This window comes from Nerophis lumbriciformis, linkage group LG38, assembly GCF_033978685.3.
Source record: "Nerophis lumbriciformis linkage group LG38, RoL_Nlum_v2.1, whole genome shotgun sequence".
In the NCBI taxonomy this organism is placed as follows: domain Eukaryota; kingdom Metazoa; phylum Chordata; class Actinopteri; order Syngnathiformes; family Syngnathidae; genus Nerophis; species Nerophis lumbriciformis.
The window spans coordinates 6,859,112-6,884,111 of NC_084585.2; the positions used below are offsets into that span (position 1 = coordinate 6,859,112).

The 25,000-nt window shown below is 38.9% G+C and overlaps 1 protein-coding gene across 2 annotated transcripts in view; it reads right to left on the bottom strand.

Moving 5' to 3' along the window:
• The window catches only part of LOC133578320 (plexin-A1-like), a 578,589-nt gene that overhangs the window by 307,732 nt on the left and 245,857 nt on the right, over window positions 1–25,000 (bottom strand). For both annotated transcript variants that reach the window (XM_061932661.1, XM_061932660.1), the window contains exon 4: window positions 6,093–6,233. In XM_061932661.1, the coding sequence (XP_061788645.1) occupies window positions 6,093–6,233 (141 nt within the window). The remainder of the gene's footprint in view (window positions 1–6,092; window positions 6,234–25,000) is intronic.

The following is a 25,000-nucleotide window of genomic DNA, read 5'->3' on the forward strand; positions in this document are numbered from 1 at the left end:
GCCCCCTCAGGTTTAAAAAGCCGCCCTGGAAACGTAACCTGGATCCTCTGCTGTGCTTAACTCTAACCTGCACACCATTCATGTGCTCTAACACCAAGACGCGTGTGTGTGTGTGTGTGTGTGTGTGTGTGTGTGTGTGTGTGTGTGTGTGTGTGTGTGTGTGTGTGTGTGTGTGTGTGTGTGTGTGTGTGTGTGTGTGTGTGTGTGGTGAGGCCCCTCAGTACATCACTGACTTGTTATGCCCCGACTCTTCAGGGTCTTCAGGCCAGGGTCTTCTAAAGATCCCAAAAACTCCTTTTAGAACCTGGCATTCCAGACTATAGCTCCCAGACTCTGGGACAACTTGCACCAGTCCCTCCGTTGACACTTTTAAGAAATATTTGAACACTTCTCTTTTTAGTAAAGCTTTTAGTTAATGCACCTTTTAACTATCATTTTTAATCACCTTTGTATCCTTTTTATGATGTTTTCATTGAATTGTTTTACTTCACCTACGTTTTGTACAGTTCTTCGTGATTTGATCTGTGGAAATCGTTTAAAGGGGAACATTATCACCAGACCTATGTAAGCGTCAATATATACCTTGATGTTGCAGAAAAAAGACCATATATTTTTTTAACCGATTTCCGAACTCTAAATGGGTGAATTTTGGCGAATTAAACGGCTTTCTAATATTCGCCCTCGGAGCGATGACGTTCTAATAAAAAAAACCAACCCCAAAACTCAAAATTGCGCTCTAGCGCCCCCTAGGAAGAAAACACAGACAAAACTGCTCCAAGGAAGAAAACACAGACAAAACTGCCTGTAACTTCCAGTAGGAATGTCGTAGAGACATGAAACCTCTATGTAGGTCTCACTTAGACCTACATTTCATATATTAACAATCCCCAGCTAAAATCAACAGGAAGTTTGCAATTCCCCCTTCAAAACAAAAGTTTTGTAAAAACCGGTCACCTTTTTCAAACATTATCTCCTCTGAGCGCGTTTGTCGTGCCGGCTTCAAACTAGCACAGGAGAGAGATTGAACCCTTCTGATTAAAAGTTGACGAAAGAGTTTTAATTACTGCTCCGGTTTGGATTTTATGTGCTGTCAAAGTCGGTTCCGTCCATCGCTGCTTGCAGCTTTAATATTATTTGATATTTTACGCTAATGTGTTAATAATTTCACGTATAAGTCTCTCCTGGGTATAAGTCGCACCCCCGGCCAAACTATGAATAATACTGTGACTTATAGTCCGAAAAATGCGGTACTTACTTACTTAGCATTAGCTAATATGCAAACATGTTTACAATTGTCTGTGTTAGTATTATTAACTTACAATAGCATTATTAGGGCCCGCATGGCCCATTGCAAAAGGACTCCCTTCGGGAGTCCTTTTGCAATGGTACATAAGGACCTATTGAGTTTGTAAGGTTGTATTATTCTTTATTCTTTATTCTTCCGCCGCCACATTAAACTGTAATTTGACCCACTTAACATGCTTCAAAACTCACCATATTTGACCCACACATCAGGACCTGCGAAAATTGCCTTTTTTAAAAAAAAAAACGAACCACAAAACTCAAAATTGCGCTCTAGCGCCCCCTAGGAAAAAAAAAAACTAGACTGACTGTAACTCCCACTAGGAAGGTCGGAGAGACATGAAACAAAAACCTCTATGTAGGTCTGACTCAGACCTAGATTTTATAATAGTACATTCTCGGGCTAAAATCAACAGGAAGTTGGCAATTCCCCCTTCAAGACAAAAAAGTACTAAAAACAGTCACTTTTGCCTCTTTGAGCTGTATTTTGACCCCCTTAACATGCTTCAAAACTCACCAAACTGAACGCACACATCAGGACTGGCAAAAATTGCGATCTAATAAAAAAACCTAACCCCAAATCTCAAAATTGCGCTCTACCGCAATTTTTGAATACAACGCAGAAAAAAACTGCGCCTCGGAAGAAGAAAAATGACAAAACTGCCTGTAACTCCCACTCGGAAGGTCGGAGAGACATGAAACAAAAACCTCTATGTAGGTCTCACTTAGAACTGCATTTCATAAATTGACAACTCCCAGCAAAAATCAACAGGAAGTTTGCTATTCCCCCTTCAAAACAACATTTTTGTAAAAACCGGTCACCTTTCTTCAAACATTATCTCCTCTGAGTGCGTTTGTTGTTTCGGCTTCAAACTAACACAGGAGAGAGATTGAACCCTTCTGATTGAAAGTTGGCGAAAGGGTTTTGATACCTGCTCCGGTTTTGATTTTATGACCCTTCAAAGAACCGCTGCGCTGATGCTGCTGTTTTTTTAAGATGGCTGCTTAAAAGCAGGATGCACCAGCGTGCCCACACAATGCAGACTAGGTAGGTACACTAGACAAAAGTATTGGGACACTTATGACTATCACTGGACAAAAGTATTGGGACACTAAAGCCGAAAACTGGACAAAAGTATTGGGACACTTGGGACTACAACTTGACAAAAGTATTGGGACACTTACGACTAAAAGTAGACAACAGCATTGGGAAACTTAGGACTACCACTGGACAAAAGTATTGGGACACTTACACTGGACAAAAGTATTGGGACACTAAAGCCGAAAACTGGACAAAAGTATTGGGACACTTGGGACTACAACTTGACAAAAGTATTGGGACACTTACGACTAAAAGTAGACAACAGTATTGGGAAACTTAGGACTACCACTGGACAAAAGTATTGGGACACTTACGACTAAAAGTAGACAACAGTATTGGGAAACTTAGGACTACCACTGGACAAAAGTATTGGGACACTTACACTGGACAAAAGTATTGGGACACTAAAGCCGAAAACTGGACAAAAGTATTGGGACACTTGGGACTACAACTTGACAAAAGTATTGGGACACTTACGACTAAAAGTAGACAACAGTATTGGGAAACTTAGGACTACCACTGGACAAAAGTATTGGGACACTTACACTGGACAAAAGTATTGGGACACTAAAGCCGAAAACTGGACAAAAGTATTGGGGCACTTGGGACTACAACTTGACAAAAGTATTGGGACACTTACGACTAAAAGTAGACAACAGTATTGGGAAACTTAGGACTACCACTGGACAAAAGTATTGGGACACTTACACTGGACACAAGTATTGGGACACTTGGGAGTAAAACTTGACAAAAGTATTGGGACACTTAGGACTAGCACCTGCCAAATACGCGGGCCCGACCAATGCTGCTTGCAGCTTTAATTTTTGTATTGTTTCACTTTCACAAATTCCTCAGTAAATTCACCAAAATGTCACCGTGGAGTTATTGAGTCTGTTTAGCTGATTGGTGAGCTAGCTCGTGGGTCCATGACGACGACTTCTGTTTTGTTTGATCAGCCGTTTTACTGCCATGTGTAAACATTTAAAAAGTCTTTGGTACTGGTATAGAACTATGTATTTAAATACCGGTGTTCTATAGCTCGTAGATTAGGGTAGTTTAAATGAATTTAGATGAAATTATTTTTAACTGAATAAAATGTGTTGGGTTTATTGGCAAAGTATTTGGTTTAGTCTCACTGCTATGCTACAATTAGCGTCCCACCCTGGCTGACTGGATGTGATTTTGCATACCTTTAGTAGCCACACTTGGCAAAAGTTTCCCAACTATATGCAGAACCTGTTCAAGTTTGTAGTCCATAAAAAGTTTCCCACCACAAATGACGAGCTCAATTATTCTAAAGCCCTCGCCCAGCGGTCTTTAACTAAGAAATATGATTGTGTTTAATAGCCAGGCTTTGGTGTTGGCTCTCCGACACATATCTCACTCCTTTTAATCAGACTCTTCAAAATGGCCATCTTTTTTTTTTTGCATCATGCGAGCTTCCTTCACCGGCTACACTAATGAGAGAGAAAAAACGAGGGGAGCAGCTGGGCCTGGGGAGCGACAGCGCTGTGACACGCCCCGTCTTTGCCGCCTCAGGCCCCGCCGTCAGAGGAGACACGGACCTGACCAGCGGTGGGCTGGTAATGACCGTGGTACATGGACACACACACACACACACACACACACACACACACACACACACACACACACACACACACACACACACTGTGCCTGAGCGCCGCATGGCTTCATTATTAGCGCTCAGGCATGGGAGGTGAATATATGAGAAGTCTCGGGCCAGCTGACGTTTAATAGGGCAATGTTTAATAATGCTCCGCAGTAGAGAAAATGTCATGGGGTTTTTTTTTTGGAGAGGGTTTCATTTGCGATGCCTCCACAAACAAACACTTTGCAGACGTAGCAGAAAGTAGGTTTTAAATGTGCCTGTGGAGCAGAATCCACACAAAACGTACACCAAAGCGTACATCTAAACCACAGGAAGTATTTCATCATCGGTTCTCTTAAAAGCCTCTTCTGACTGGCTTCTTTCTGACGGCCTGCAAAGGAATGTTTGAATAATTATGTATATATTAATCACACAACTCTTATGCTTCAGGGCCGTTGCTATAGTTATTATCAATTGTGCTGAAGTGGTATATTTCTTTGTCTGCTGGCAATCCAAAAGATTGCAAGCCAGTCTGGTATCAGTGTCTGTGCCAAGGCCGAACATCGAGTACCGTGACGCAGACAAAGCAGAGACAAGGCGATATCACCAGCGTCAACACATTTGCATTTCTTGTATACCGTATTTTCCGCACTATTAGCCGCACCTAAAAACCACAAATTTACTCAAAAGCTGACAGTGCGGCTTATAACCCGGTGCGCTTTATATATGGATTAATATTAAGATTCATTTTCATAAAGTTTCGGTCTCGCAACTACGGTAAACAGCCGCCATCTTTTTTCCCCATAGAAGAGGAAGTGCTTCTTCTTCTACGCAAGCAACCGCCAAGGTAAGCACCCGCCCCCATAGAACAGGAAGCGCTTCTTCTTCTACTGTAAGCAACCACCCGCCCCGGTAGAAGAAGAAGAAGCGCGCGGATATTACGTTTCATTTCCTTTGTGTGTTTACATCTGTAAAGACCACAAAATGGCTCCTACTAAGCGACAGGTTTCCGGTTCATGAAAAGACGCAATCTCTCCATCCGCACACGGACTACTATTTCACAGCAACTGCTTAAAGACTTTCAAGAAAAGCTGGCTACTTTCCGTGCATATCGTAAAAACAAGATAGCTGAAAAAAAGATCCGGCCAGAGAACATTATCAACATGGACGAGGTTCCACTGACTTTTGATATTCCTGTGAACCGCACTGTGGATACAACGGGAGCACGTACGGTGAATATTCGCACCACTGGGAATGAGAAGTCATCCTTCACTGTGGTTCTAGCTTGCCATGCTAATGGCCAGAAACTTCCACCCATGGTGATATTCAAAAGGAAGACCTTGCCAAAAGAGACCTTTCCAGCCGGCGTCATCATAAAAGCTAACTCGAAGGGATGGATGGATGAAGAAAAGATGAGCGAGTGGTTAAGGTAAGTTTACGCGAAGAGGCCGGGTGGCTTTTTTCACGCAGCTCCGTCCATGTTGATATACGACTCCATGCGCGCCCACATCACGCTGGTTTTTAATATATTATTAAAGTTTGACTGACCTATTTGACTGTTTTTTTGACATTCCTTTAGCGCAGTTAGATGCGGCTTACAACACGGGGCGGCTTATAGGTGGACAAAGTTTTGAAATATGCCGTTCATTGAAGGCGCGGCTTATAACCCAGGGCGCCTTATGGTGCGGAAAATACGGTAATCATATATTGTGTCTAACTGGAGCTGTCGAGATTACCCCCCTTCCCTCAGCGACAGCTTCAGTGATGTAACCAGGGATTTCCCAAATAAATAGAGGAAGCACGTGGGCTGGACTTTAGAACCAAGTTTGGATCTGTAACTAGAGTACAGCCCAAATAACGTCTTTCCTCAATTGAGCCAAATTTAAATCTGTCTCTGTGTGATTCCTTGCTTCTGGTCTGTTTTAATAGATGTCATCAGTGTTTGAACCTGGCATCTTCTTGGTCCTTCGAGCCGGATTTGAACCAGCGATCTAAGGACCAGGAAGATTGGTTGCAAAGCAGAATTGTGTGTGTGTGTGTGTGTGTGTGTGTGTGTGTGTAGTGCTTTGCTGTCCTCACCTGTCTGTCAGTCAGTGTGTAAAGGTTCTGCTGGTCCGGGCTGAAGAGCATGTCCCTCAGCAATGGACTCCCCCCTTCACTTAAGGTCACCTTCTCGTAGAGCACCGCCGGACGGTTTGGACTCACAGAGTTCACCAAGATCTACAGCAGAAGAAAACAACAAGAGACGTTTAACAATCACGTTCATTTAGACCATTATCATCGCAAACTCCTCCTGACCTACACGTTCATGTGTTGCCTTGTCTTGCGCCACATCACTGCCAACACTATTGCACATGGTGTGTATTCTACATCTATGCACATGGTGTGTACTCTACATCTATGCACATTGTGTGTATTCTACATGTTCAGTCTTTGCCAATGGTGTGTATTGATTATAGTGTTGTTGATTACACTGCTAGAGTCATGATTACCAAGTAATGAATTAAAGGGGAAGTTAGTGAATGGTTCAAACGAATCAAATATATATGTATGTACATACATGCACACATACATATATACATATATACACATGCATACATACATACATACATATATACATGCATACAGTACATATATACATATATAGAGAGAGACATATACATATATGCATATGTACACATATATACATACACGTACAGTATGTATACATACATACACATATACAGTATACATATATACACATACATACATGTATACACATACATACATGTGTACACATACACACATATATACACATTCACACAGTATATACACCTACATATATGCATACATATACACACACATATACATGCATACATACATACATACATACATATATAAAAACATACACACATATATATATACATACTAGGGATGTCCCGATCCAGGTTTTTGCACTTCCGATCCGATACCGATATTGTTTTTGCATTTCCGATCCGATACCGATACTGACCGATACCGATACTGACCGATACTGGCCTATCCGAGCATGTATTCAAATTTAAAGTTATTTAGCCTACTTAGTTGTCAGAATCATGTTGAAAAGGGTTTTAGTACTCTTGATAACAACTAGCCAGCTGAATTAGGGGAGTTTGAATAATACACAATGGTTGGTAACAAGAAACGGACCTGTTTATTCAAGGATAAACACAAAATAGACAAAATGATACATGACAAACGGAAATGGCATCATTGAACTAGGGCTGGGCGATATGGCCTTTTTTTAATATTGCGATATTTTAAGGCCATATTGCGATACACGATATATATCTCGATATTTTGCCTTCGCCTTGAATGAACACTTGATGCATATAATCACAGCAGTATGATGATTCTATGTGTTTTGATTGGTTGATTGAGACTTTTATTAGTAGGTTGCACAGTGAAGTACATATTCCGTACAATTGACCACTAAATGGTAACACCCCAATAAGTTTTTCAACTTGTTTAAGTCGGGGTCCACTTAAATTGATTCATGATACAGATATATACTATCAGATATATACTATCATCATAATACAGTCATCACACAAGATAATCACATTGAATTATTTACATTATTTATAATCCAGGGTGTGGAGGGGGGCGCCGGATGTAAGTGTCAAAAAGACAGCCAAAAGAGTTTGATATGAGAATAAATCTAAAGTTAAAATATAGGGTAGAAATGCACCCATTTGCAGGAAATGTAGTCTTGATTTTTAAAATTTTCTTTCAAGGCTTGCATGTCTACATTAAAACATTCTTCTTCATACTGCATTAATATATGCTACTTTTAAACTTTCATGCAGAGAAGGAAATCACAACAAAAAAAAATCACTAATTTTTTCATACGGTGTTGATGTGGAAATTTTTGCCTCGGCATTTTGATGGTGTGGACGTGTGGCACCGAATGGAGATAAGCGTCTCGACAGACGTCACAATTTTTGAACAATGATGACGAAAACTGTTTTCTCTGTCGTGTCCGTGTGTCGAAAATTGTTATGCGCTTATTTTTTTATTTGATTTTGTGCGTGGCATAGATTTGCTATGCGCAGAGGACGCTTAAACAGTGCGCAATTGCACAGGCGAGCACCTTAGAGGGAGCGTTGCTCGCACGGCTGCGCTAGCATCACAGCTAACGTTAGCCATGCTGCTACCTCTCTGCTCGGGGAGGACGTATACGTATGTGACGTATGACGTGACAGTATGTGACGTATGTCGTGACAGTATGTGACGTGTGTAAGAAGGTGCGCTTGCTGTCTGTGAGAGGGAGACACAGGAAAGAGTGAGAAGAGCCTGTCGTGTAATGCCAGCAGCTAAAAGCAACTGCGTGAGAATCCACAGACCTGTGGATGTGTTGAAGGTGTGCTGGAAAATGCGGAACGGAAAATAGGGAGCAGCAGAAAAGTGGAATGTATTATTTAAATCGGTGCGTTGGAAAACACGGACCGGAGTTTTGTTTTAAACTGGATCTGGATCGGCATTTTCCCATGCCTTGCCGATACGCAATTTTTGGCAAATATCGGCAGCCGATCCGATCCAAATATCGGATCAGGACATGTTGAAACAAAAAACAAGCAGATATTAACAGTAAATGAACAAGTGGATTAATAATATTTGTTTACAGTTTGTCCCTCATAATGTATACAAAATAATAGGTGTATAAATGACACAATATGTTACTGCATACGACTAATTAGGAGCCTTTGTTTGTTTACTTACTACTAAAAGACAAGTTGTCTAGTATGTTCACTGTTTTATTTAAGGACTTAACTGCAATAATAAACATATGTTTAATGTACCCTAACATTTGTTGTTAAAATAAAGCCAATAAAACATTTTTTTTTTGTGGTCCCCTTTATCTAGAAAAGTACCAAATTAATTTTAGTACCGATACCAAAATAATGGTATCGTTACAACACTAACAACATTTTTTGATTATTTTTTTTAATAGATTAAAAATCATTAAAATAAGAATCGCAATGAATTAGTTTTTGTTTATTTTGACACCCCTGTTTGTAATGGTGTGAATGTACCAAGTTCTTTGCTGAATGGTTCGCCGAGACCTGAACGGTAATACTGCAGAAGGAGGACAGGTGATTGTCTGCCTACGTGCCTGTGAGCCAAAGTCATCTCAGCAGCAAATGAAGAGCACACAGAGGGGGGGTGGAGAGTATCATGTCTCCATTATTGTCACTTTGCACCGCCATCACATCACAATGAACAGCCAGCAATGACTGCTTAGAACATGTAAAGACAAACAGCCAACGATATCATTATGCACTCTTGTTTGTCACCATAGCAACCCATTAGTTTTCACCTGTCACGTCACGCACCTGTTTCACGTTTTGAGTCACGAGCCTGTTTTCGTTAATCATGTCTGTAGTATTTAAGTTCATTGTTTTCAGTTTGTCTTTCTGGCGACATCCCCACATTTATACTCTGCACATTTCTGACTCTTTTTTTCATGTCCATCGTTCACGCTGCTCCTTTTTGTCCATGCCAAGTAAGTTTTGTTTATTATTGCCACAGTTAGTGTTTTTTTGTTGTTCATAGTTTTTGCCTTTGTGCAAATATTTGTTTTCATAGCCAAGTTGTTTCTCCGCCACTGTGCGCGCTTTTCGTTTGTACTTTTTTTTTTCCTTTATTAGTGTAAAAAATAAATTATGTACTCTCATTGCCGTCTCGCCCGAGCCTTCTAGAAAAACTAAACCCCAGGACCAAGTCATGACAACTTACTACTAAAAGACAAGTTGTTTAGTATGTTCACTATTTTATTTAAGGACTTAACTGCAATAATAAACATATATTTAATGTACCCTAAGATTTGTTGTTAAAATAAAGCCAATAAAACAATTTTTTTTGCGGTCCCCTTTATCTAGAAAATTACCGAAACGTACCAACACATTTTTAGTACCGGTACCAAAATAATGGTATCGTTACAACACTAACAACATTTTTTGATTAATTTTTTTTAATAGATTAAAAATCATTAAAATAAGAATCGCAATGAATTAGTTTTTGTTTATTTTGACACCCCTGTTTGTAATGGTGTGAATGTACCAAGTTCTTTGCTGAATGGTTCACCGAGACCTGAACGGTAATGCTGCAGATGGAGGACAGGTGATTGTCTGCCTACGTGCCTGTGAGCCAAAGAGATGCATGGATATACTGTAAGAAGACTACTAATACGCAGACATGTGGCCTTAAAATTATTCATTTACTATTTTATCAGGGTGGGGAAAAACAATGGCATTATCAGCGCAGGAGAACGCTCGCCAGGCAGAGATAAAAGAGAGGAAATATGGATGCTATTATCTGGATAATGGAGCAGTAAAGAAAAGATGCGTTATGTTCACAGATGGATGGCATCTCCAGCAGCACACGCAAGAAAAACAATGTGCATGATTTTCAGGAGAGAAAAACTGTCCGATATGGAAAAGAGGTGGAATAGATGATGTCATGGCTTGTCTCTCCCAGACTACATGTAGAAGACTTGAACCTCAAACCATGGCTTCTCTTCCCAAACTAAAGGTCGACACACCTTGTTACATCTAACACATTGCTGCTGTGCTGTGGCCACACCCTTTCTCTCAACACCCATACTGTGCACACCCTTTCTCTGAACACCTATACTGTACACACCCTTGCTCTGAACACCCATACTGTACACACCCTTGCTCTGAACACCCATACTGTACACACCCTTTCTCTCAACACCCATACTGTATACACCCTTTCTCTCAACACCCATACTGTACACACCCTTGATCTCAACACCCATACTGTACACACCCTTTCTCTCAACACCCATACTGTACACACCTGAACACTCATACTGTACACACCCTTTTTCTCAACACCCATACTGTACACAATATTTCTCTGAACACCCATACTGTACATACCATTTCTCTTAAAACCCATACTGTACACACTCTTGCTCTGAACACCCATACTGTACATACCCTTTCTATGAACACCTATACTGTACACACCCATTCTCTGAACACCCATACTGTACACACCTGAACACCCATACTGTACACACCCTTTTTCTCAACACCCATACTATACACAATATTTCTCTGAACACCTATACTGTACACACCCTTTCTCTGAACACCCATACTGTACACACCCTTTCTCTCAACACCCATACTGTACACACCTGAACACCCATACTGTACACACCTGAATACCCATACTGTACACACCCTTTCTCTGAACACCTATACTGTACACACCCTTGCTCTGAACACCCATACTGTACACACCCTTGCTCTGTACTGTACACATCTGAACACTCATACGGTACACACCTGAACACCCATATTGCACACACCCTTTCTCTCAACACCCATACTGTACACACCCTTGCTCTGAACACCCATTCTGTACACACCTGAACACCCATACTGTACACACCCATTCTCTGAACACCCATACTGTACACACCTGAACACCCATACTGTACACACCCTTTTTCTCAACACCCATACTATACACAATATTTCTCTGAACACCTATACTGTACACACCCTTTCTCTGAACACCCATACTGTACACACCCTTTCTCTCAACACCCATACTGTACACACCTGAACACCCATACTGTACACACCTGAATACCCATACTGTACACACCCTTTCTCTGAACACCTATACTGTACACATCCTTGCTCTGAACACCCATACTGTACACACTCTTGCTCTGAACACCCATACTGTACACACCCTTGCTCTGAACACCCATACTGTACACATCTGAACACTCATACGGTACACACCTGAACACCCATATTGCACACACCCTTTCTCTCAACACCCATACTGTACACACCCTTGCTCTGAACACCCATTCTGTACACACCTGAACACCCATACTGTACACACCCTTGCTCTGAACACCCATACTGTCCTTAAACGGTGGCATTGTTGTGTGTGGACACGGATAAGGTTAGGTGTAATTGACCCTGGATAACCTTAGTGTAAACGTGTGCAGACACGTACATCTGACACCTTTATAACCTGACATGAGGGCCTGCATGATGGAAGAGGGGCCCCGCATTCCTGACTTTGATGTGATGGAGGCCCCGTGTGTGTTCATGGGGCCTCTGGAGAGGAGACCTCAGTGCACAATAAAGTGGGAAATGAAGGTAAACAGCAGGAGGGTGACGGACAGAGAAAAGAAGAGTGGTCGGGTTCTAAGGTGTGTGTGTGTGTGTGTGTGTGTGTGTGTGTGTGTGTGTGTGTGTGTGTGTGTGTGTGTGTGTGTGTGTGTGTGTGTGTGTGTGTGTGTGTGTGTGTGTAGGATGAAAGCACAAACAATGGATGGGAGCACTTCAAATGGGACACACTTCATATACCTTTCCCAAGGTCAAAGTCAAGTACTTTTATGATCAATTCTAAAGTATTTTACAGCTGTGGCAGATTATTTATCACCAGCGTCTGACAATAACTCCTTTTTCTAACTTTGTTTCAGAGAAAAAGTCAATTTTCTAACTTTGTTGTAGAGAAATACATTGTAGTATAAGACAGAGGTCATAATAGATGACTTCCTTGTGGTCTACACAACATGTCCTGGGTCTTTGGTCAAAATGTATTCAAGTTGCTTTGTGACAGGATGCACCATTATTTACGTGCCTCCACTTTGACTATGTCTTCTCCACACCCACTTTGTTGTAGTTTTTTAGCGCCGCCATATGGCGTCTACCAACATATATAAGTTCCAACTATGAACTCATTTGTATTAGGGTCGTCCCAATATGTATTTTGGTACCCGTACCAAAATGTATTTTGATACTTTTCAAAATAAAAGGGCACCACAAACAAATTTAATTTTTGGCTGCATTTGAACAAAAAATATTAAAGGTATAGTTCTTATTGCACTCAAAGAACAATGGTAGAAGATTAAAATGAAAATTAAAAGGAATTAGACACATTGTTTTTTTTTTGTTGCACTCAAAGAACAGTTTATAGTTTGTTATATTACGTAATGCCTGTCATAATCTAGGATTAGGTTAGAATATAATAAGAAGCATTATTGATATTAGGCTTTAGGATTCTTTTGGTCTGTGCTTTAAAAACCTCTAAAGCAGGGGTCCCCAAACTTTTTGACTGCGGGGCCGCATTGGGGTAAAACAATTTGGCTGGGGGCCGCGATATATATATATATATATATATATATATATAAAATAAAATAATAATAATAATAATAATAATATATATATAAATACATATATATATATATATATTTATATATATATATATATACATACATATACATACATACATATATATATATATATATATATATATATATATATATATATATATATATATATATATATATATATATATATATATATATATATATTATTATTATTATTATTTATTTATTTTTTTTAACTTGGGACTTCCTGCGGGCCGGATTTTGGACGCTGGGGGGCCATATCCAGTAGTTTGGGGACCCCTGCTCAAAAGGCTTAGTGGCCACATGCGTGGACAGCATCTTTTAGCTCTTATTTCCAAAATTGTGTACACTACTGAATTGGGGTCTTTTGGCCGCTTATGTGGACACTTATACTGCCATCTGGTGGTGTCAGAAGAGTATAACATACAATGGAATTTGGAAAAGAAAAAATGTAAAATAAGAATTAGCATGTCACTAAACATGAAGTACACGTTTGTGTACTTATGGACTAAAAGTACATCATATCAAAAGATGATTCTTAGTTTTTATTCTAATTAGGGTCCAATACCTACTCAGTGGCCTAGTGGTTAGAGTGTCCACCCTGAGATCGGTAGGTTGTGAGTTCAAACCCCGGCCGAGTCATACCAAAGACTATAAAAATGGGACCCATTACCTCCCTGCTTGGCACTCAGCATTAAGGGTTGGAATTGGGGGTTAAATCACCAAAAAATGATTCCCGGGCGCGGCCACCGCTGCTGCCCACTGTTCCCCTCACCTCCCAGGGGGTGATCAAGGGTGATGGGTCAAATGCAGAGAATAATTTCGCCACACCTAGTCTGTGTGTGACAATCATTGGTACTTTAACTTTAACTTTTATAAGCCCAAATAGCAAAGAGAAATAAAAAAGCATGTAAACAAACATCTTGGGCCTTAAGAAGTTAAGAAGAATAAAATCATGAGTAAATACTAAAAACAATACTATAGCTAAAAGTACCCAGATAAGACGTGTGGCAGGTAACACGCACATTGTTCAACATAAAACACAAATTGTAACAATTAGTTCAAGTTTATTTATTTCACTTGCATTAGTTTACGCTACGTGGGCAGTTTGGCCTGTGCTAATATTTGGCATGAAGCCAAGCAGCTGAGTGAGCGTCTGCCCACGTCCCAGGAGCTAGTTGGCCGTCTTACTGCTTGTTAATTCATTGTTCAGCTAAGTGTGAAGCAAAGGTGACAATACTTTAATCAGGCATGTCTTTAAGCAGCTTTTTTATTTAAAGTGTCATCTTTATTGATAGTTTTGAAGCCCAAATGCCTTCATATTTCTTCATTAACTAGGAAAATCGCCTTTATTTGCTATTTTGTCTTCTCTACACTGTTTCTCCTTGTGCGCTCTGTGAGTGTGTGTGTGTATTTTTTCTTAAACGGTGGCATTGTTGTGTGTGGACACGGATAAAGTTAGGTGTGATTTACCCTGGATAACCTTATTTGGCTTAGTGTAAACGGCCTAAAATACCGCTGTATCAGTTTTGTTCGCACCTCAAACTATAGTTCCACCAATAGTCCTTCATGCCTTCGTCCCATAAACACCCGACAAGGCTATTTCACACAAACAAATGAAGAGAACACACCTCTTAATGACAACTTTGGTGTCTACCTTCTCACTTAATGCCGTGTTGTCTTCAGATAAAGGGAAAACAAATCCCTCACTTCCTATCGAGCTTGGCAGGAGTTGAACACACCGCCTCCATCTGGTTGTAGGTTCCCTCCGTGTGCAGGTATGGTCAGTGCGGATTTCTCTCGCCATTCAGACCAAACAGCGTCACCCACCAATGATTCTTTCTTTTAAATGTTAGGACGGGATATTTATTTGACATGGCACATGTTTGTTTATGTCTGAGCGACCAAAAGCTGAGGGCAGATGGAGCATCACACATGACTGAGTGCTCAACCTCACACACACACACACACACACACACACACACACACACACACACACACACACACACACACACACACACACACACACACACACACACACACACACACACACACACACACACATTCTTGTATTTTGTACCTTCTTGAGACCTGAGAAAAATGCCTACCTCTTTAGGACCAGCCTTTCCAGATAAATAAAGATGTGTATTTACAACATTAATAATATATACATACTACGCAAATAGAAAAAAGGTCAGCTATTAGTTATTTTTTTTAATTTATATGTTTTGTTTGTAATTGTTTTTTACTCTTAATTAGGGCCCGCATGGCCCATTGTATAAGGACTCCGGAGTCCTTATGCAATGGGACATAAGGACCTATTGAAATTGTAAGGTTTTATTATTAGGGCCCGCATGGCCCATTGTATAAGGACTCCCAAAGGGAGTCCTTATGCAATGGGACATAAGGACCTATTGAAATTGTAAGATTTTATTATTAGGGCCCGCATGGCCCTTTGTATAAGGACTCCCAAAGGGAGTCCTTATGCAATGGGACATAAGGACCTATTGAAATTGTAAGATTTTATTATTAGGGCCCGCATGGCCCTTTGTATAAGGACTCCCAAAGGGAGTCCTTATGCAATGGGACATAAGGACCTATTGAAATTGTAAGGTTTTATTATTAGGGCACGCATGGCCCATTGCATAAGGACTCTTTGAGCTGTAATTTGACCCACTTAACATGCTTCAAAACTCACCATATTTGACCCACACATCAGGACCTGCGAAAATTGCCTTTTAATAAAAAAAACCGAACCCCAAAACTCAAAATTGCGCTCTAGCGCCCCCTAGGAAGAAAGAAAAACTAAGCTGCCTGTAACTCCCACTAGGAAGGTCGGAGAGACATGAAACAAAAACCCCTATGTAGGTCTAACGTACATCAAAATTTTATAATTGTACATCTTTGGGAAAAAATCAACAGGAAGTTGGCAATTCCCCCTTCAAGACAAAAAAGTACTAAAAACAGTAACTTTTGCCTCTTTGAGCTGTATTTTGACCCCCTTCACATGCTTCAAAACTCACCAAACTGAACGCACACATCAGGACTGGCAAACATTGCGATCTAAAAAAAAAACCTAACCCCAAATCTCAAAATTGCGCTCTAGTGCAATTTTTTAATAAAACGCAAAAAAAACTGCTCCTCGGAAGAAAAAAATGACAAAACTGCCTGTAACTCCCACTGGGAAGGTCAGAGAGACATGAAACAAAAACCTCTATGTAGGTCTCACTTAGACCTACATTTCATAAATTGACAACCCCCAGCAAAAATCAACAGGAAGTTTGCTATTCCCCCTTCAAAACAAATGTTTTGTAAAAACCGGTCACCTTCCTTCAAAAAACTATCTCCTCTGAGCGCGTTTGTCGTTTCGCCTTCAAACTAACACAGGAGAGAGATTGAACCCTTGTGTATAAAAGTATAGAACAGCATTTTTCTAACTGCTCCGGTTTTGATTTTATGACCCTTCAAAGACCCGCTGCGCTGATGCTGCTGCGCTGCTGTTTTTTTAAGATGGCTGCTTAAAAGCAGGAAGCAGCAACGTGCCCACACAATGCAGACAAGGTAGGTACACTAGACAAAAGTCTTGGGACACTTCAGACTAAAAGTAGACAAAAGTATTGGGACACTTATGACTAATACTTGACAAAAGTATTGGGACACTTAGGACTAGCACCTGCCAAATACGCGAGCCCGACCAACGCTGCTTGCAGCTTTAATTAATTATTTGAAGTTATTAAAGTATGTCTCTATATACATATCTTTTTTAATAAATTTTGGCCAAAGGGGGCACATTTCAATTTCTTACACACACGTGTTATTTCATATGTTAGCCAGAGGGGGAGCACTTCTAATGTTTACACACACTTGTTATTTCATATGTTGACCAGAGGGGGAGCACTTCAATTTCTTACACACACTTGTTATTTCATATGTTGACCGGAGGGGGAGCATTTCAATTTCTTACACACACTTGTTATTTCATATGTTAGCCAGAGGGGGAGCACTTCTAATGTTTACACACACTTGTTATTTCATATGTTGGCCAGAGGGGGAGCACTTCAATTTCTTACACACAGTTGTTATTTCATATGTTGAGGGGGAGCACTTTTAAAAGCGACACACAGTCCATTTAAAAAATCCCTCCTTTTTGGGACCACCCTCGGGGTGCAAATGAGATCTCTATTTTTTGTTTTTTGGTAATGTGCTTAAGGCCGATGACAAACAAGTCTTGTTATTTCATATGTTGACCAGAGGGGGAGCACTTTTAAAAGCGACACACAGTCCATTTAAAAAATCCCTCCTTTTTGGGACCACCCTCGGGGTGCAAATGAGATCTCTATTTTTTGTTTTTTTTGTAATGTGCTTAAGGCCGATGACAAACGAGTCACGGACCACAGATGTGGTACCGTAGTGTATTTGTTCATCCTATGGTCACATGTGGGACGGGGGTTGTCTTACGTCAGCGCCGGAAGTCGTAAAATCAGCTTTTAACCTGGCGAGTTTTTTATGGGGGATGAATAGGGAAGTCCTTCTTTAGCTGCCGTCTTAATTTATCATATATTGCTGCCTTTGCACCTGTCAATGTTTACTTTTGCATGCACATTAAATCAACCAAAAAATCCTGACTTTGGAGCAATGTTCACGGACTCTAGTAATTGGCTCTCTATTAGATGTTTCCTATTGGGACCATGATTTCGGTCCAAACTTGTTCACCGGTCCTTATATGGACGGTACTTTTCCTTGTTGACGTCTCAAGAAGGGTAGAAATACAAGAACACACACACACACACACACACACACACACACACACACACACACACACATTCTTGTATTTGTTGCCTTCTTGAGACGTCCAGAAAATGCCTACCTCTTTAGGACCAGCCTTTCTAGATAAATAAAGATGTGTATTTACAACATTAATAATATATACATACTATGCAAATAGAAAAAAGGTACGCTTTTAGTTATTTTTATTTTTTTTAATGTTTTGTTTGTAATTGGTTTTTAATCTTCATTAATTACTTGAAGTTATTACAGTGTGTCTCTATATACATATATTTTTTCAATAAATTTTGGCCAAAGGGGGCGCATTTCAATTTCTTACACACACTTGTTATTTCATATGTTGCCCAGAGGGGGAGCACTTTTTAAAAGCGACACACAGTCCATTTAAAAAATCCCTCCTTTTTGATAGATGTCATCACCAAGGGTGCAAATGAGATCTCTATTTTTTGTTTTTTTGGTAATGTGCTTAAGGCCGATGACAAACGAGTCACGGACCACCGGAAGTCGTAAAATCAGCTTTTAACCTGGCAGGTTTTTTTGGGCGATGAATAGGGAAGTCCTTCTTTAGCTGCCGTCTTAATTTATCATATATTGCTGCCTTTGCACCTGTCAATGTTTACTTTTGCATGCACATTAAATCAACCAAAAAATCCTGACTTTGGAGCAATGTTCACAGACTCTAGTAATTGGCTCTCTATTAGATGTTTCCTATTGGGACCATGATTTCGGTCCAAACTTGTTCACCGGTCCTTATATGGACGGTACTTTTCCTTGTTGACGTCTCAAGAAGGGTAGAAATACAAGAACACACACACACTCACACACACACACACACACACACACACACACACACACACACACACACACACACACACACACACACACTTGTACAGCATGTACAGCCAACTCGTCAGTACTGTGAGTAAAGGCGCATCATATGTGGGTCAGCCTTTGCTTTACCAGCATGGTGAAAGACAAAGAGCAACAGGGATGATGATGGAGTGTGTGTGTGTGTGTGTGTGTGTGCGCCTATAAACACACACTCAGTGGAATGTCAGTGTGACAGCTATCATAACAGTGTGTGTTTGTGTTTTCAGGTCTGGGAAAGGGAACAGATGCAAACACCATCGTTACTAGTCAATCTTCTGGCAAATCGTATGTTTTACGGTTTCCTTTACACTCCTTTGTATTCCAATATAGAATTAATATATAGTTCATTTTGGACCACCGCAAATAAAACGGTTCAACTGTAAAAAAAAACATTAGAAGCCACCTGGTCTGCCAGAGGATAAGAAGACAGAGCATGACAGATAGAAAGGATGGACAATTCATCAGATTTTTATTTTGATTTTGGCTTCTCAACATGATGAAAATATATGTTGAAGAGGTTCATTTAGCCCACTAATGTGTATTTATAAGTGGTTGATTTATATAGGCAAGTAAGGTAAAGTGTTGTACCTGACAATAATGAAGGCTGCAGAAGCAAGATAGCCGAAACGTGTCAGGTACAAAACTTTACCTTACTAGCCTCTATAAATCAACCACTTATAAATAAAAATCATTAAAATATAATAATTGAAATATTTAAATAAATAAATAATTCTGAAGCTGGTGATGGTGAAACGGATGAAGAGTATGAGTAGAAGAAAGGCCACATGTACTAGAAGTTCCAGATCTTGTCATGGTTGCTACTTTTTAATTGTCACAGCATTTGTATGCCTAAGTATTATTTCTCTGTTGGGGTAATAATATCGGCCAATAAAACGCAGAATATCAGGAAAGTTGACATAAATGTGAGCAGAAGCAGCATTTGTTTGGGAAAATAAACTGTCTGGTACCGCTCATTTAAGTAAAAGTACCAATGATTGCCACACACACACTAAGTGTGGCGAAATTATACTCTGGATTTGACCCATCATCCTTGATCACCCCCTGGGAGGTGAGGGGAGCAATGAGCAGCAGTCATTTAACCCCCAAGTCCAACCCTTGATGCCGAGTCCCATTTTTTTATAGTCTTTGGTATGACTCGGCCGGGGTTTGAACTCACAACCTACCCATCTCAGGGGGGGACACTCTAACCACTAGGCCATTTATCCCAGAGACACTCAACCATCTTGTCCTGAACTAGACAAATAAGTACACTTTGTAGTGTAAAACCTTGTTTTAATGATTAAGAAGTAAAAACACTCAAGTGGAGTTAAGTGTCAGTTTGTAACATTCCTACTTAGTTAAGCAGAAGTTAAGCACAGTCAAATGTATGGAATGTGTCATTTAATTAGGATTGATTTTTATTGGAATTAACTTGTTTACTCTAAGGCCACATTTGGCTGTGTGTGTGTATATATATATATATATATATATATATATATATATATATATATATATATATATATATATATATATATATATATATATATGTCTTAATAAGGTTATCCAAAAAATAGTGCTCGATACCGTAGTAGAGCGCAATATATGTATGTGTGGGAAAAAAATCACAAGACTACTTCATCTCTACAGGCCTGTTTCATGAGGGGTTCCCTCAATCATCAGGAGATTTTAATGGGAGCATTCACATACCATGGTTTATATAGGGCACAGAGTGGGTGGGTACAGGCTGGCGTAGGGGCGTGGTGATTGGCTCATGTGTTACCTAGGAGGTGTTTCCGTCTGTGGCGGCATGCTGATACAATTTTGCTGCGCTTGTTGAGGGATGACAGGTCTGGACGGTATATAATAAACAGTTTCTCTTTCAAGCATAGGTTGCATCTTTTATTACCACTATTGTAAGGTGTGCTGGATGCAAGAATTTGCCATGTTATTGAATATTCAACATTATTGTCTTTGAGGTCCCAAATGTGTTTGCTGAGTTCTGTGGTATTCCGCATGTTTTGGTTCCTGAAAGAAGCCTTGTGATTGTTCCATCTGGTTTTAAACTCTCCCTCGGTTAATCCTACATATGTGTCGGATGTGTTAATGTCCTTGCGTGTTACCTTAGATTGGTAAACAACTGATGTTTGTAAGCACCCCCCGTTGAGAGGGCAATCAGGTTTCTTGCGGCAGTTGCAGCCTTTGTTGGTTTTGGGGTCGCTCTGTCCGGGGGTCGACGGCTCATTTGCAATTGTTTTGTTGTGGTTTGAGATAATTTGTCGTATATTGTTCATGCAGCTGTAGCTCAATTTAATGTTGTTCTTGTTGAATACTTTTCTTAGGGTGTTGCCTTTGGGAAAGTGTTTGTCAATCAGAGTGAGGAATTTGTGGCCAATGTTAGTTGAGACGTTTTTGCTGTACCTACCTACCGGAATTAATAAAAGGCTATCGATGCTGTCATCTAGCGAAGCTGAATTTGACCAACAACCTCCCCGTACCAAAAAGCCCTTGATGAAAGCGGATACAATTTCACCCTCACCTATGAACCCACGCCAGGAAACCAACCAAAAAAGAACAGAAAACGAAACAACATCATCTGGTACAACCCCCCATACAGCAAAAACGTCTCAACTAACATTGGCCACAAATTCCTCACTCTGATTGACAAACACTTTCCCAAAGGCAACACCCTAAGAAAAGTATTCAACAAGAACAACATTAAATTGAGCTACAGCTGTATGAACAATATACGACAAATTATCTCAAACCACAACAAAACAATTGCAAATGAGCCGTCGACCCCCGGACAGAGCGACCCCAAAACCAACAAAGGCTGCAACTGCCGCAAGAAACCTGATTGCCCTCTCAACGGGGGGTGCTTACAAACATCAGTTGTTTACCAATCTAAGGTAACACGCAAGGACATTAACACATCCGACACATATGTAGGATTAACCAAGGGAGAGTTTAAAACCAGATGGAACAATCACAAGGCTTCTTTCAGGAACCAAAACCTGCGGAATACCACAGAACTCAGCAAACACATTTGGGGCCTCAAAGACAATAATGTTGAATATTCAATAACATGGCAAATTCTTGCATCCAGCACACCTTACAATAGTGGTAATAAAAGATGCAACCTATGCTTGAAAGAGAAACTGTTTATTATTTACCGTCCAGACCTGTCATCCCTCAACAAGCGCAGCGAAATTGTATCAGCATGCCGCCATAGACGGAAACACCTCCTAGGTAACACATGAACCAATCACCACGCCCCTAGGCCAGCCTGTACCCACCCACTCTGTGCCCTATATAAACCATGGTATGCGAATGCTCCCAACAAAATCTCCTGATGATTGAGGGAACCCCTCATGAAACAGGCCTGTAGAGATGAAGTAGTCTTGTGATTTTTTTCCCACACATACACATATATATATATATATATATATATGCACACATTATTTTAGCCCAATGTGGCCCCAGAGTCAAAAAGTTCGGGGGCCCCTGCATTGAAGTGTCGACAGTAAATCTAACTTTAATCCTGGTGTCCTCTCTTGTTAACTCGCTATGTCTAACTCAAAGTGACAGACTCTGATATTCACCTGCCAGTCTGCACTGTACTTATTCATGTGTCAGGCTGTGACCTTCTAGCGCTGGAGCCAGTAAAAGGTCACACACACACACACACACACATACGCACGCACACGCACGCACACACACGCCTCGTATAGACGTAGAAAAAGCAGCAATAGGTTATAGTGTGGAGTTATAATAGTAAAAATGGAGAAAAAGCAATTACTTGCTATAATATTAACATAGTGTATATGAACACAGGTATAATATTAACATAGTGTATATGAACACAGGTATAATATTAACATAGTGTATATGAACACAGGTATAATATTAACATAGTGTATATGAACACAGGTATAATATTAACATAGTGTATATGAACACAGGTATAATATTAACATAGTGTATATGAAGACAGGTATAAGTATATTATGTATATAAGACTCTGGACAAGAGTCCAGAATACAATAGTTGAAAAAAAGATGACAAAAACAAGCTAACACGGTGATTAGATGTGTTATTGTGTGTGCTATGGCGCCATCTTTTGGACGAATTCGCTCACTGAAGGTGCTGCAGTGTCCTTCCATTTAGTCTTTTCATATAGTAGAAGTGCTGTTCAGTCTTCTAGCCATCCGTAGCGTTTCTACTCGTATGGATTCTTCATTCATCACTCCGAGCAAAGTTGTGTAAGTTTTACAATACATCTAAAACTATTCATACTTACTAAACCGTCCCACGTGTGACGTCTGTAGGAGGGTTTCCATGCATATTTGTACGTGCTATCGTAATGTAATCAAGCCGGCGTTGTTGCTAACATGTTTTCGAATGTCTGTTAGGTTTTTTTTATTGTTTCAGTTTCACAAATTCCTCAGCAAATTCACCAAAACGTCACTGTGGAGTAATTGAGTCTGTTTAGCTGGTTGGAGAGCTAGCTTCCGCAGCTTGTGGGTCCATGACCGTGACTTCTGTTTTGTTTGATCAGCTGTTTTACTGCCGTGTTATTGACACCGTTTTGAAACAATTGAGGTATGTAAATAACAATTTCCAGAATATTTCTGTGTAAATAACACCGTATATAAAAAAAAAAATAATGTAACGCACTTTACATTTGTTAAAATCTCAAAGTGCTACAAAGTATAAAAATATATATATATATATATATATTTATAAAAATAGAAAGTTAGAATATATAATAGAAAATTAAAACAGAAACGAAAACATGAAAAACACTAGATAAACACTAGATAAAACAGAAACATAGATAAAAATAAAAATAAAAGCATGAAATCACTGGATTTGTAACGCACTTTACATTTGTTAAAATCTCAAAGTGCTACAAAGTATAAAAAAAAAAATATATATATATATATATATATATATATATATATATATATATATATATATATATATATATATATAATTTTATACTTTGTAGCACTTTAAGATTTTAACAAATGTAAAGTGCGTTACAAATCCAGTGATTTCATGCTTTTATTTGAATTTGTATCCATGTTTCTGTTTTATCTAGTGTTTATCTAGTGTTTTTCATGTTTTTGTTTCTATTTTAATTTTCTATTATATATTCTAACTTTTTATTTATATATATATATATATATATATATATATATATATATATATATATATCCATTTTTTTTTTTCTACCGCTTATTCCCTTTGGGGTCGCGGGGGGCGCTGGAGCCTATCTCAGCTACCATCGGGCAGAAGGCGGGGTACACCCTGGACAAGTCGCCACCTCATCGCATATATATATATATATATATATATATATATATATATATATATATATATATATATATATATATATATATAAATAAAAAGTATATATATATATATATATATATATATATATATTTTAACTTTTTATTTATATATATATATATATATATATATATATATATATATATATATATATATATATATATATATATATATATATATAAAAAGTTAGAATATATAATAGAAAATTAAAATAGAAACAAAAACATGAAAAACACTTGATAAACACTAGATAAAACAGAAACATGGATAAAAATAGAAATAAAAGCATGAAATCACTGGATTTGTATCGCACTTTACATTTGTTAAAATCTCAAAGTGCTAAAAAGTATTAAAAAAAAAATATATATATATATATATATATATAAAAATAGAAATTTAGAATATAAAATAGAACATTAAAATAGAAACGAAAACATGAAAAACACTAGATAAACACTAGATAAAACAGAAACCAAATAAAAATAGAAATAAAAGCATGAAATCACTGGATTTGTAACGCACTTTACATATGTTAAAATCTTAAAGTGCTACAAAGTATAAAATTATATATATATATATATATATATATATATATATATATATATATATATATATATATATATATATATATATATATATATATATATATATAAATAGAAAGTTAGAATATATAATAGAACATTTAAATAGAAACGAAAACATGAAAAACACTAGATAAACACTAGATAAAACAGAAACATAGATAAAAATAGAAATAAAAGCAATG